This window comes from Gekko japonicus, unplaced genomic scaffold (assembly GCF_001447785.1).
Source record: "Gekko japonicus isolate JY-2015 unplaced genomic scaffold, Gekko_japonicus_V1.1 scaffold1941, whole genome shotgun sequence".
Lineage (NCBI taxonomy): Eukaryota > Metazoa > Chordata > Lepidosauria > Squamata > Gekkonidae > Gekko > Gekko japonicus.
Genome location: NW_015160891.1, coordinates 288,927 through 301,912, shown reverse-complemented (window position 1 = coordinate 301,912; position 12,986 = coordinate 288,927). Strand labels below are relative to the sequence as shown.

General features: G+C 44.9%; 1 protein-coding gene across 1 annotated transcript in view; it reads right to left on the bottom strand.

The window, feature by feature from the left end:
* LOC107120823 (zinc finger MIZ domain-containing protein 1-like) overlaps positions 1–12,986 on the bottom strand; it is a 258,073-nt gene that overhangs the window by 9,266 nt on the left and 235,821 nt on the right. The window contains exon 5 of the mRNA XM_015423595.1: positions 2,832–2,945. Within this exon, the coding sequence (XP_015279081.1) occupies positions 2,832–2,945 (114 nt within the window). The remainder of the gene's footprint in view (positions 1–2,831; positions 2,946–12,986) is intronic.

The window sequence follows — 12,986 nt, the reverse complement described above, 5'->3', positions numbered from 1 at the left end:
TCAAACAATCAACTCACTATCGTTTCCTTTTTTCCTGAATAGTGGTCCTTTCCCCCCTTCTCTCTCTTTCGAAAGCTGTGAGAAGGGATTGCTTTCTGCTACTCACTCAGCGTCCTTAGCCAGTCCATCCCATTGCTAAGACCACATGCCTCCCTTAACTTTGTTAACTGCTCTTTACAAAACTCCTTTTGAATCAGTGTGTTGCTTCACTGGGAATCTCTTAACTGGCAGAAGAGACAAGTGTGCATAAAGCCCCCGCCCACCGCTGGCACCCAAATGCGCCCCCCCCACACTTCAATTTTGCTAGCTTCTGGGTTACTGAAAAGAAAAGTCAACTGATTGCTAACTGATAGTGTTCTGCGTTCCGGTACTTGCATGCACTCGAAATTACCCCAAACAGAGTTCGGAGATGGGAGCATTAATATTTGCAATTAAAATTCTGCCGACTGGATGGTAATTTCGTTTTCCTTTTGGCAATGGACGAGGAAAAAAAATTAATTATATCTAAGTAACAAATGGGAAACTTTTCCCTAAGAAAATGAGCCGAAGAGAGAATTCAGTCACCCCAAATACTTAGAAAATCGCTTGATTCGAGCGTTGAAGGTTTAATGGGGATGCTTTGGCTGTTGAGGCAGAAAAGGGAATACACTCTGTTTTAAATGAGGTTTTGAAAGAGCAGTCGCGGACGTGACCCTTCGTGCCTGTTCCTCATAGGCTCCAAATATCCCTTCTCCTTCTCCACAGACACGAGAAGGATCAACTTGGCCATTAAAAAATGAAGAACTGTTAATGACCTGTTCAAGGCTGCCTTCCCTCTTAGTATTTCTTATCTTTTTGCATTTTTATAAAGACTACAAACTGCAACAGAAATAGGGAAGGGGACTACATTAAGGGATAAAGAAAAGATACCCACTACTATCTAAAAACCCAAGAGAGGAGATCATCTAGTTAGCTTGGCACACGTTATCTCTCAATCACGCTAATCTCCCATTATGAACTGATTCAACAAGAACTCCTTGTGGGCGCTCCATGAAATTCATGAGCCGTAGGCTTAGAACAGATAAAAGGAAGAACTTCTTCACCCAAAGGGTGCGTTCAGACGGGGCATTTACAACGGTATAGGTGCCGGTTGGAATCAGTGTACTTACCGGCATTCACACGCAGAACATCTGCCTTCCGTCCCTAACCGTTGCAAAGAGCTTTAAACCGTTGTATTCTGCCACTAGGTCCCTAATTGGTGGTATCCTGAGTGCACCGGTTGTAACCGCTTTACCCCCGCCCCCGTCTGATCGCTCTCCACCGTTGTAGAGCCACTTCCGTTCAGAAGCCCGAGGCTTCCGCTTTTCGCCCGCCATTTTTTTTGTTAGGTCGGCAATATGCGCTTGGACGAAGCTTCGCCCCAGCGTTTGTTTAAAAAAGAAGAAGAAAAGGTCATTAGTTTAAGGTTTTAGAGGAGTCCGGGACCTCAGGGAGGCCAGTTTGCTCTTTAAAACTCTCTTCAGGGCATGCTTTTCTGGACAGGGTGTTTCGCGCATGTGTGAAGATCGCCATTCTGTGGATGGCTGCCTATGCGCATGCGGAAACTGAGTTTAAAAAAAAACAAACCGCCGACGCCCGCTGTGTGTGAACGGGCATACAGCGATGGGCTCCGCAGACAGGAAGAAAGTGTGATCGTGTTTCAGCCAGCATAAACTGCACCGGTTGGAACTGGTGCAGTTTATGCCGGCTGAAACGCCCTGTCTGAACGCACCCAAAGAGCGATTAACACATGGAATTCACTGCTACAGGAGGTGGTGCTGGTGGCTACAAGCATGGACAGCTTCAAAAGGGAATTAGATAAGCATATGGAGCAGAGGTCCATCAGTGGCTAATAGCCACAAGGTATAGATAGGGGCTCTGGGGCAAGTGATGCTCTGTCTTCTTGGTGCTTGGGGGGGGGTCAACAGTGGGAGGGCTTCTAATGTCCTGGCCCCACTGGTGGACCTCTTGATGGCTCCTGGTATTTTTGGCCACTGTGTGATAGAGTGTTGGACTGGATGGGCCTTTGGCCTGATCCAACATTGGCATCTCTTATGTTCTTATGTTTTCTTTCTGACCCTGTAAATCAGAGCATGGTGCCACAGGACACAGGATTTAACGGGCTAACTAGTGCCACCACCCCTTTGTGCAAATATCTGATTATGTGCAGGTTCTGAACATCTTCCAGGCTGATCGTATAAACTGAGAAACACCTCCCCCAAAGTTGTGTACAGATCAAAGTTTCCTTTGAGGGCCTGTGTAATAGCAGCCAAGAGACCAAGCATTGGACCTCAAGCTTGAGGAGGAGGAGGAGGAGGAGGAGGAGGAGGAGGAGATTGGATTTATACCCTCCCCTTCCCTCAGAGTCTCAGAGTGGCTTACAAATCTCCTTTCCCTTCCCCTCCCCACAACAGACACCCTGTGAGGTAGGTGGGGCTGAGAGAGCTCTCTCAAGAAGTGCCCTTTAGAGAACAGCTCTGAAAGAACTTGTAACTGACCCAAGGTCACACCAGCAGCGACACGTGGAGGAGTGGGGAATCAAACCTGGTTCTCCCAGATTAGAGCCAGTGCTCCTAACCACTACACCAAACTGGCTCCAGAAGGTGATGCTTTTCTGAGCATCTGATGTCAAGGGAAGACATCTTTCTGACTTATACACAAGACTGATGAACACATGAAGCTAGCTTCGACTGAGTCAGACCATTTGTCTATCTAGTTCAGTATTTATTCCAACTGGAAGTGGCTCTCCATGGTCTCAGCAAGAGGTCTTCCACCTCCTACTACCTGGGCTAGATAATAAGCAGTTGACGTACCGTCAAACACCCCATCAGGCTCTGTTCGAAGGGCCTCTGGAACGCTCTTGGGTCACCACACCAGTCCAAGAGCTCCGTAGCTGCATTGTGGAAGTTGGCCGGATTCTGTAAGTGCTGGAAGAGAGGAAATTAAACACAGTTAGACAATGACTCACCGTCCAATAACGGGGTACTTTATAAGCGTGGCTGGCATAAGCAATGGGTGCACAGCATATAATCTTCTCTTTCCGAGGGGAACCAAAACCTGTAACCGATATCAGAGCAACCAGTCCAACTCCGGCTATCTGGAATAACTCAATGTCAACCTTTTTGCTTTGGGCAACTGGACCTAACTGCGTTGCTGACGTGAACCCAGCTGTAAAGTTCTAAGAATTCACACTACAACCCTCCCTCCCAAAACTAAGAAACAAAGAATCGAGTAAAAAGAAATAAACACAGGTTGTCCATGATCATGAACAGAATTTCGATGCAGAAACAAATTTATAATAAGGGGAGAAATATGCAGGTACTATTTCATCCAGTGACGGACCCAGGTTATTGAGTGCTGGGGCAGACAATTTCCTATGGAAGCAGCTAAGAGAGAATTGTTGAACACGGCATGAAAGAGTGACACCATTGAAACTTGGAACATCATTACTAGAATAGTATTAATGGATGATCACCAATGTTCCCTCTAGGCTGTTTGTTTTTTTAACTCAGAAGGCATGTTTGGTCCTGTTCACATAGAAGCAACCCTAGAGGTGCATATTAAAACTTAGGAGACCTAGCCCATAAAGAAGTTGAATAACATCATGTTGTTCCTATGTTGTTCTTTGTTCCTGAAGAAGGACCAGGAGTCTGAAACACTATAAACTACCTAGGAAAAGTGTTGGATCTCTTCTCTGGACATGACTGTTTCCCTTCATGGATTGTGTGGATTTTTCATTCCCATATGTAATATTTGTCACTGATATTGCTAATTATATGCTTCTTTTCACTTTATTGAAGTCTCTTTTTGTACATTTATACTTGCGGGTATTTCAGCTCACAGTTGTTTTGTTCCTGGCTATATTAGACGGTGTGCTGTATTGTTTGTTGCAAGTGCTGTGGTTTGCCTGTTAAATCCCCCATTAAGACAAATATATTCAATTTATGTTAACGGCATGCAAACACAGCACACAGATTGTCTAAATGCCCCACTTGTGCTACATATCTAGTACAGTCCTGAGCACCAATCCCATTATTTGGAAGAAGAAGGAGGAGAAAGGTTTTTTTACCCCACTTTTCTCTACTTTAAGGAGTCTGAAAGCGGCTGACAATCACCTTCCTTTCCTCTCCCTACAACAGGCACCTTGTGAGGCAGGCGGGGCTGAGAGAGCTCAGAGAGAACTGTGACTGTCCCAAGGCCGCCCAGAAGGCTTCATGTGGAGGAGGAGTGAGGAATCAACCCCGGCCCTCCAGATTAGAGTCCGCCACTCCTAACCGCTGCACCATGTTAGCACTAGATTTTGCTTTCCAATCCTTACACAGTGTGATGGCCTTTCACTGGGAATCCCTGCTCAAGTGTGGATACGGTGGCCAGTCCCCAGTTAGGGGTGGGGGAATCCCCCCAGTTTTGTGGGCTCCTGCCTGCTGCCGGCCACTTGGCCGGTTGGAGGAACCCCCCCCCAACAGCAACATGTAGCGACGTGCCTGCGTCACCCAGAAGTGACGTAGGAACGTGGAGGGGGGACGCTCTGGTTTTGGGCAAAACTCCATGGTTTGAGGGTGATTATACCATAGAGTTTTGGCCAAAAACCAGAACGTCACCTCCGACAGGCCTATGTCGTCACTTCTGGATGACATAGGCACAGCGCACGATGTCACTTCCTGGCATTGGCATGTCAGGGGTGACACTTTTGGCTCCCGGAGCATCTTCCTCCCCCATCTCCCCCCCAACTAGGGCTGCCAAGTGGGGGCGGGGGGCGGGTAAACCCCCGCTTTGGAGGCCCGATTTCCGTCGCCGCGGAATCGGGCCCGGGGGGGATCCCCCCCGAAGCGCAGCGTGGCTGCGTCACAGGAAGTGACGCAACCACGTAGATCATGTTGGGGGCGTGGCCCCAATCATCGGAGGGGAAACTATGGTTTTCCCTCCAACGATTGGGGCCACGCCCCCAACATGTTCTATGTTGTGCATCACTTCCTGTGACGTTCTGGCAGTGCGCGCGCGTGCACGTCCCTCGGCAGCTCCCGGACCCCGGCGACGCTCCCCCGCCGGTGAGTCCAGTCGACTTGGCAACCCTACCCCCCACTGGCACCAACCCTAAGTGCGAAGCTTACTGAGAACCTTAGACTGCTTCCATTATGTCTTAGGCCAAACTTAATGGAAGATAAAATTGGAAGGGGGAGAAGAGATGAACGGAATGGCTAACTTGACCTTCTTATAGGAAGAGCAGAGAGATAAGTGAAAAATAAGACTGGGAAAGAAAAATGGGAAATCCCATAAAACAGCATGAAACAGAAGGCAATTATTGCACCAAGATATGCCCCAATGAAGGTTTGACTCTCAGATAGCTCACATCCCTCCCAAATCTTGTTCCTCTTGAAGGTGCTACTGGACTCGTCCGGCTGTTCAGACCAACATGGCCGCCCTCTGAAAGTACAGAAGAGAGTTCATTGCTCTTCTAACCCTGGTAGGAAGGAGATTTTTTATCTCCTGTTATGCCTCGGAGGATGAGCCGAATTCTGCAGGAAACCTGCAGAGCTAATGCCCTCTTCACTATCTCATTCTCCACAGGACCAACCAAATCACATCCCTGTTCTAAGGAGATCAGTTTCCACCCTTTTACATCAAAGTATTCTTAATATGAAAATGATAGAGAAATGGAGCAAATGGAAAGGACTTTGCCTTCCAACCTCTACGTAATTTGCCATAAAACTCTGGGAGGAAAAAATACCAGGATTTTGACATTCCAAACTACGCAAACATTTTCTACAAAGATATTACATCTCAGTAGCCAAACATCTATTTATTCCAATCCTTTGACATTCACGCATTACGTTTGAACGCACTGATCAACAAAAAGGGATATACTGCACATCTATCTAGCACCATAGGTGGGCTACCTACACCACAGGCTTAAAATTGGTTTATCAATCGTTCTATCAAAGGAAAGCCAGGGATTTAGATTCCTCGAGAACTTTGACACAGAGTTGAAATCATTCAACAGTGATTCCAAATATATTATAACTCCTCTCCCCAGAAGTCAAAACTGACTTACTGAGACCTTGTGGGGGTTTCAAGGCAAGAGAAATCCATAGGCAGTTTGCCGTTGCCTGCGTCTGCGTCACAACACAGGTCTTCCGCGGTGGTCTCCCATCCAAATACTAACCAGGGCCGACCCTGCTTAGCTTCCGAGAGCTGACGAGATCGGGCTGGCCTGGACCATCCAGGTCAGGTAATGATAACTAGACTGGAATAAAATTTATGAAAGTTTCTAGGGAAGATACAAACCATACCAGCCTTTGTTACGTAGCTATATGAACAATACATCCTCGACACCAACAAACTAAGATGAACCGATAAAGGAAGGGCAGCTACACTAAGTGTATTAATATATCCTTGTATGATCATTCTAAGTCCTGCCCCAGGAACCCAGGCGTCTTTCCTCTAAGCTGAGTTAGTGTGAGCCAGCTCACAGTTTTTTAGCCTCCGGCTCACACATTTTTTGTCTTAGCTCAGGAAGGAAGGCTCCAGATCAAACTAATTTATGCAGCAGCCAAATTGCTCGCTCACCACTTTAATGCCAGTAGCTCACGAAGTAGAATTTCTGCTGACAAGACTCCACAGCTTAGAGGGAACATTGAATACAATACTGCTTAGTTTGTGTGCACATTTTGTAGAAGAAGAAAAAGAAGAGAAGAGATTGGATTTATACCCCGCCCTTCACTACCCAAAGGAGTCTTAGAGTGGCTTACAAACTCCCTTCCCTTCCCCTCCCCACAACAGACACCCTGTGAGGTAGGTGGGGCTGAGAGAGCTCTTGACAGAAACTGCTTTTTTTCAATAACAGCTCTTATCAGAACTACAAAAACAACAATACAGTCCACAGTAAACAATGACCGAGAAAAACCAATAAATAACAACTGTGCACTGACCAGCCCACCCACGAGCAATAGAAAAGAGACTTCAATACAATAAGTAATGCATGTAATCCATCATAGGATGATACACAAATACATAATATCCCAAAGGGAAAGAACAAAGTCCAGAATAACAATCTCTCATAACAATCAAGTCTGGAATAGATGTCCACAACAAAGTCAGATGTCCACCACTTTTCAACACTTTTCCTAGGTATAAATTAGTGTTTCAGACTTCAGGTCCTTCCACAGGAGCTATAAGCCAATACTGTAAGTCTCTAAGCAGTCTCTAAGCAGATTCTTAACAGGTACAAAATCATTCAGGTTTTATATGGGCCAGGTCTCCTAAATTCTAGAAAGCACCTACAAGGGTTGCTACTATGTAAGTTGGACCAAAATGCCTCCATCCTATGATGGATTACATGCATTACTTATTGAATTGAAGTCTCTTTTCTATTGCTCTTGGGTGGGTTGGTCAGTGCACAGTTGTTATTTATTGGTTTTTCTCGGCCTTATCAGAACTACGGCAGGCAGATCTGTCCTCCCAGAGGAGGGAGAGCTTGTACCTGAATAAAACTTGGTCTTAAAGGTGCCACTGGACTGTTTTGGACCGGGGGGCCGGGGGGAGCTCTGCAGCTTACCTGGCTGCTTCTTGTTCTGACTGAGGGCTGCTGGGAGCAGGGGGTGGGGCTTGCTGCATGTGCCCGCCCCCTGGGCTCTTTACTGCCGGAGCTCCGCTCCTGTGCGCTCCCTGCAGGAAATGACCCGTGGTTTCCACATGAGAGCAATAGCGATTCTCAGTGAAGAGCATTCACAGTTCAGAAGTTATCTCACTGTGGCATGCGAGACTGACAGGGACAATACGGAAACAAAGTCATCTCTGCACGGGCGCTCTGTTTAGCTCGAGATGTTGCTAGAGACAATAAGTGCAGACTCTTAATTAAGGTAATGTGTATTTGGCGTGTGCGTGGGGGAGGTGGAGAACAAAGAGCGTTATCTTCCTCTTTGAAATGTGTCAGGCTCCAGAAGACATCAAGCTAATTTGCCACGTCTTAACTCTTCCTCAAAAGGCCTGTCAGGCGAGCAGGTCCTTGTTTCGAGCAGCAAACTACTTAAGCATGCTAAGCAAGTGACTGCATTTATTTATGGGATGTCTTGCCAGATTATGAAGGCTGACTCAAGCTGCCTGTTTGTTTTGCCCAGTTGCATCTGCTCTGCTTCTTGCTTTAATTGAACTGCTAAACAGCAACACATCTAATGATGTGGGTGCTGAATGAATGTAGTTGCGTTGATGTCAATCAAAGGTTGCCGAGGGGCCCTCGTCGTATATCGCCGCAGAGGCAGGGAAGCGGCTTTCGGTGGCTTCCTGCCACACAGCCATAGACATCCTTGGGAATGCAAAACTATGTGGGTGGAGTAAATTGTGTCACGTGGGAAGGACTCACGTGATTGGTCCTACATATGGGGCTCCATCCTTCAAAGCAGTCACATTGAAGGCAGGGCTATTTTTGGGCAGGAACGGAGTTCCGGCTGGCTTCAGAGTTGGCCACGCCCACTACAGCCAAAACATCTGCGTGCCTGGCTACAGAGGGAAGGCCTGGAGAGTGACCCCCCCCCGGCGACTCCGAGGCGGGCGGACCAGGGCCACCCTGAAAGGATCGGGGAGGCATTTAAATGCCTCCCCATGCCTTCCCCGGCCTGTCCAAGGGCCGGCTTGCCTGGGCTCCCTGCAGCCTGGGGCGCCCAGGCAAGTCAAGGGAAAGCATGGGGGGAGGCCTAATGTGCTAATGAGCTGCACTGTCTGGGGTGTGGCCTAATAGGATAATGAGTTTCTGCTGTTGGGTGTGGCCTATTATGCTAATGAGTTCCTGCTGTGAGAAATGGCAACAGGATGGATCCTACTCCTATTCTACCACTCAACTGAGCAAAACTTGAAGCCTTCTTCCAACTTAAGTGTGGAGGAAGAGCCATTTAACTCAAAGGGAAATTCCTTCGCCTGGAGAAAGGTTTCTTCAAGGGTGGTTGGTTCTGCCCCAATGTCCTCCACGAAAGCTTATGCTGGAGGAAAAGCTTGTTAGGTGCCACAAAAAGCTCTAATTATTCATGCTGCAGTAGAACCAACATGGTGACCTGGCACTACATTTGTTGGGTGCTTCATGAAGATAAAAAAAAGGTACAGCCTTGCCCACCGACTCATGATCTAATTGAAAATAATGGTGCAGCCTCAATAACCTGAGTTTGAAAATGAAGCAGGATTAGCCATGGTTAAGCACTTGAATTGGGAGACCACCAAAGAAGTCCAAGGTTGCTATGCAGAGGCAGGCACTATCAAACCACCCATTAGTCATCACCATAAGTTAGTTGAGACATGATGACACTTAATTATTATTAGGGAAGGAAAATAAAAACAAACAATCAAACCAATGAAAGGAGGAACAGTCTGGGGAAAACAGCATGAAGAGATGCAAAGTCAGGAGCCACTTGAAAGTACTGTAATATCCAAGATATCCTTGATGAGAAACCTAGCTACCATAAAAACGAATATCTTACCAAAGTTGATTTTTTTTATTCCAAACAATTCCAATTATTCAAAACCAACAATATTTTAAAGAACTTGATAAATTGGTATCACAATTTATATGGCAAAACAAGAAGCCACGAATTAAATTAAAAGCTCTGCAAGATGCAAAAGAAAGAGCTGGATTTGCTTTTCCAGATTGGCTTCTATACTACAAAGCAGCTGCATTGACCTGGGTGAGAAAATGGATTACTCCGCAAAATACAAGGTTATTAAAATTAGAAGGACACAATTTATTATAGGGTTGGCATGCAATTGTGTGGTATGATAGAGATAAAATACATAAATACTTCAAGCAACACGTTCTTAGAAGAGCATTACTGTATGGGAAGAAACTAAAATACTTTTTAATGTTAAAACACCCAAATGGGTCTCACCACATGAAGCTTTTACAAATCCAAATTTATTTCAAAAAAAATTATTGTATAGATATGAAGATCTTTTGGATAATAAAAACCAACTAAAGACAATAGAGAACCTCAAAAAACATAGATATGAGTTGGTGGGAAAGAGCAAAATTAGAATCAAAATTTGTTAAAGACAAACAAATGGGTTTTTATGAAAAGCCAACTGAAATAGATAAAATACTGATCTATACTGATGATAAGTTTATTAAGAAATTATATGTTACATTGTTAGAAATTAAAACCGAGGATGAAGTGGTTAAATGCTCTATGGTTCAATGGGCTCAACATTTGGACCATAATATTGATTTAGATCAATGGTCTAAGATATGGAAAGCAAATATAAAAATTACCAAAGCAATTTCTTACAAAGAAAATATTTATAATATGTTCTATAGATGGTATATTACACCAGATAAGTTATCTAAATTTTATCCTAATATGTCAAATGACTGTCGGAAATGTCAAAAAAATATGTGGTGGACTTGTGAGAAAAGTAAAAAGTTTTGGGCTTGGATACATGAAATATTGCAATTTTTTTTAAAGGTAACATATCTTTCATACCAGAATTGTTTTTATTGAATATACTTCCAGAAAACTGTAAAAAAGCAAGACTCCTATCTTATTGTACATGTAGTTACAACTGCTAGAATATTATATGCTAAATATTGGAGAAGAAAAGAGATACCTTCTAAAGAAGAAATAATAAACAAACTACTGGAAACTGCTGAAATTGACTAACTTTAATTTTTAAAGGACATAAAGAGGAGAATTACGAAAATACATGGTCAAGACTTTACAGTTGGATTGAAGGATACATTAAATGAAATGTGAACACAACTGAAATAGAGGACAATGAGAATATCTATAATAAAATATACAAAAGGTATATTTAACAATATAAGATGTGGAAACATATTTTTACTGAGAGACGAACGGACAACTTAACAGCTAACTCAAAGCGCTGGAGATTCTCCCATTGAATGTTTGTATGTACTATTGTTTGTTTTTTGTTTGTTTGTATGATTTGTAGTAGTTTGTACTATTGTTTGTTTGTTTTTTTTTGTCTTTGTCCTTTTGTTATAAAAAAAAATATTTACACAAAAGAAAGTACTGTAATCGTCAAAGGCCTGATACAAAGCCATTCTGGTATCAAGGAAAGAAGATGCAGGGACCACAATTGCTTACCTTAGGCTCATTCAGGAGACTGACAGCTACCAAGCAAGAGGTCTGGGAGGAGAATATGGAAACGAGAGGAGAAGATGGCTTGTATTCCACCTTAGGTTGGAGGACTCTCTCCCAGCCTAAGAAAGCCTTCCACAAACTTAAGCTATTTTTCCATTGGATTAAGAGCAACTTAAGTTGGAGGAAGGGTTCAAACTAAGGTGAGTGAGTGTGAGCTAGCTCACAGTTGTTTTAGCTCACAGTTTATTTAGCCTCCGGCTCGCACATTTTTGTCTTAGCCCAGGAAGGATGGCTCCAGAGCAAGCTAATTTACGCGGTACCCAAATTGCTGGCTCACAGCTTTAATGCCAGGAGCTCACATAGTAGAATGCTTGCTCACAAGACCCCACAGCTTAGAGGGAGGCATTGGTTTAAACTCTGTTCAACAGAGTGGCGGGATACATGCCCATTATAAAGCTGACAGACCATGGATGCATCTGAAAGAAAGTAGGAGAAGCTTGAGGCGAAGAAAAAGGAAGCCAGGGCAGAGAACTCTGCAAAGGAGTAGTGTGATCTAAATCAGGCTCCCCGAACTTTTGAGCCTGCAGGCACATCTGGAATTCCGACTCCGCATGGTGTGTGCAGCCTGATCATACAGACTGGCTCCAAGTTATCAATCCATTCACTCAGGGCAGGCCTTGCAAATTAGGGCTCCCTGGACATGGCCTCCCTTCCATGCCCCTCGTGTATTTTCAACACAACTTTTTTCCTGCACCTTTCCTTACTCAGTTCATGCCCCCCCAACCAACCCTCCCTGACTGCACCACTGCCAGACTGACACTAGACCAGATCTTTGCCCTTTCGCCAGACTGAGGAAGAAAAGATGGGATGGCCATAGACGAAGAGCAAAAGAGAAATCTACCTTTCCTTCCTACTCCTGAACCTAGCTAAAGAACCAAGGAGCCATGGGCCCTTAGCAGAGTTGTTGTTGTTGTTCAGTCGCACAGTCGAGTCCGACTCTTCGCGACCCCATGGACCAGATCCCGCCAGGCCTTCCTGTCTTCCGCCGTCCTCTGCTCAATTTCATCTTCGTTGCATCGATGACACTGTCTAACCATCTCATCCTTTGCCGTCCCCGTCTTCTTTGACCTTCAGTCTTTCCCAGCATCAGGGTCTTCTTCTCCAGGGAGTGCTCCCTTCTCATTGGGTGGCCAAAGTATTTGAGCTTCAGTTTCATTATCTGGCCTTCCAGGGAACAGTCAGGGTTGATTTCTTTTAGGATTGACTGATTTGATCTTCTTGCAGTCCAAGGGACTCTCAAGAGCCTTCTCCAGCACCATAGTTCAAAAGAATCTATTCTTCAGCGCTCGGCCTTCCTTATAGTCCAACTCTCGCAGCCATACATGACTACTGGGAATACCATTGCTTTGACCATGCGGACTTTTGTTGGCAGGGCGACGTCTCTACTTTTTATCATGCTGTTTAGGTTCACCACTGCTTTCCTCCCAAGGAGCAGGCGTCTTTGAATTTCATGGCTGCTGTCACAGTCTGCGGTGATCTGGGATCCCAGGAACGTGAAGTCTGTCACTACTTCCACGACTTCCCCTTCTATTTGCCAAGGAGTGATGGGGCCGGATGCCATGATCTTAGTTTTTTTTATGTTGAGCTTCAAGCCCACTTTTGCGCTCTCCTCTTTGACCCTGAGCAAGAGGCTTTTTAGGTCCTCTTCACTTTTTGCCATTAGAGTGGTATCTCTAGCACTCTAATTAGCAGAGACAAGTGTAAAAATGACTATCTGTGGTCTTCAGTGAAGGAAGAAGAAGAAGAAGAAGAAGAAGAAGAAGAAGAAGAAGAAGAAGAAGAAGAAGAAGAAGAAGAAGAAGAAGAAGAAGAAGAAGAAGAAGAAGA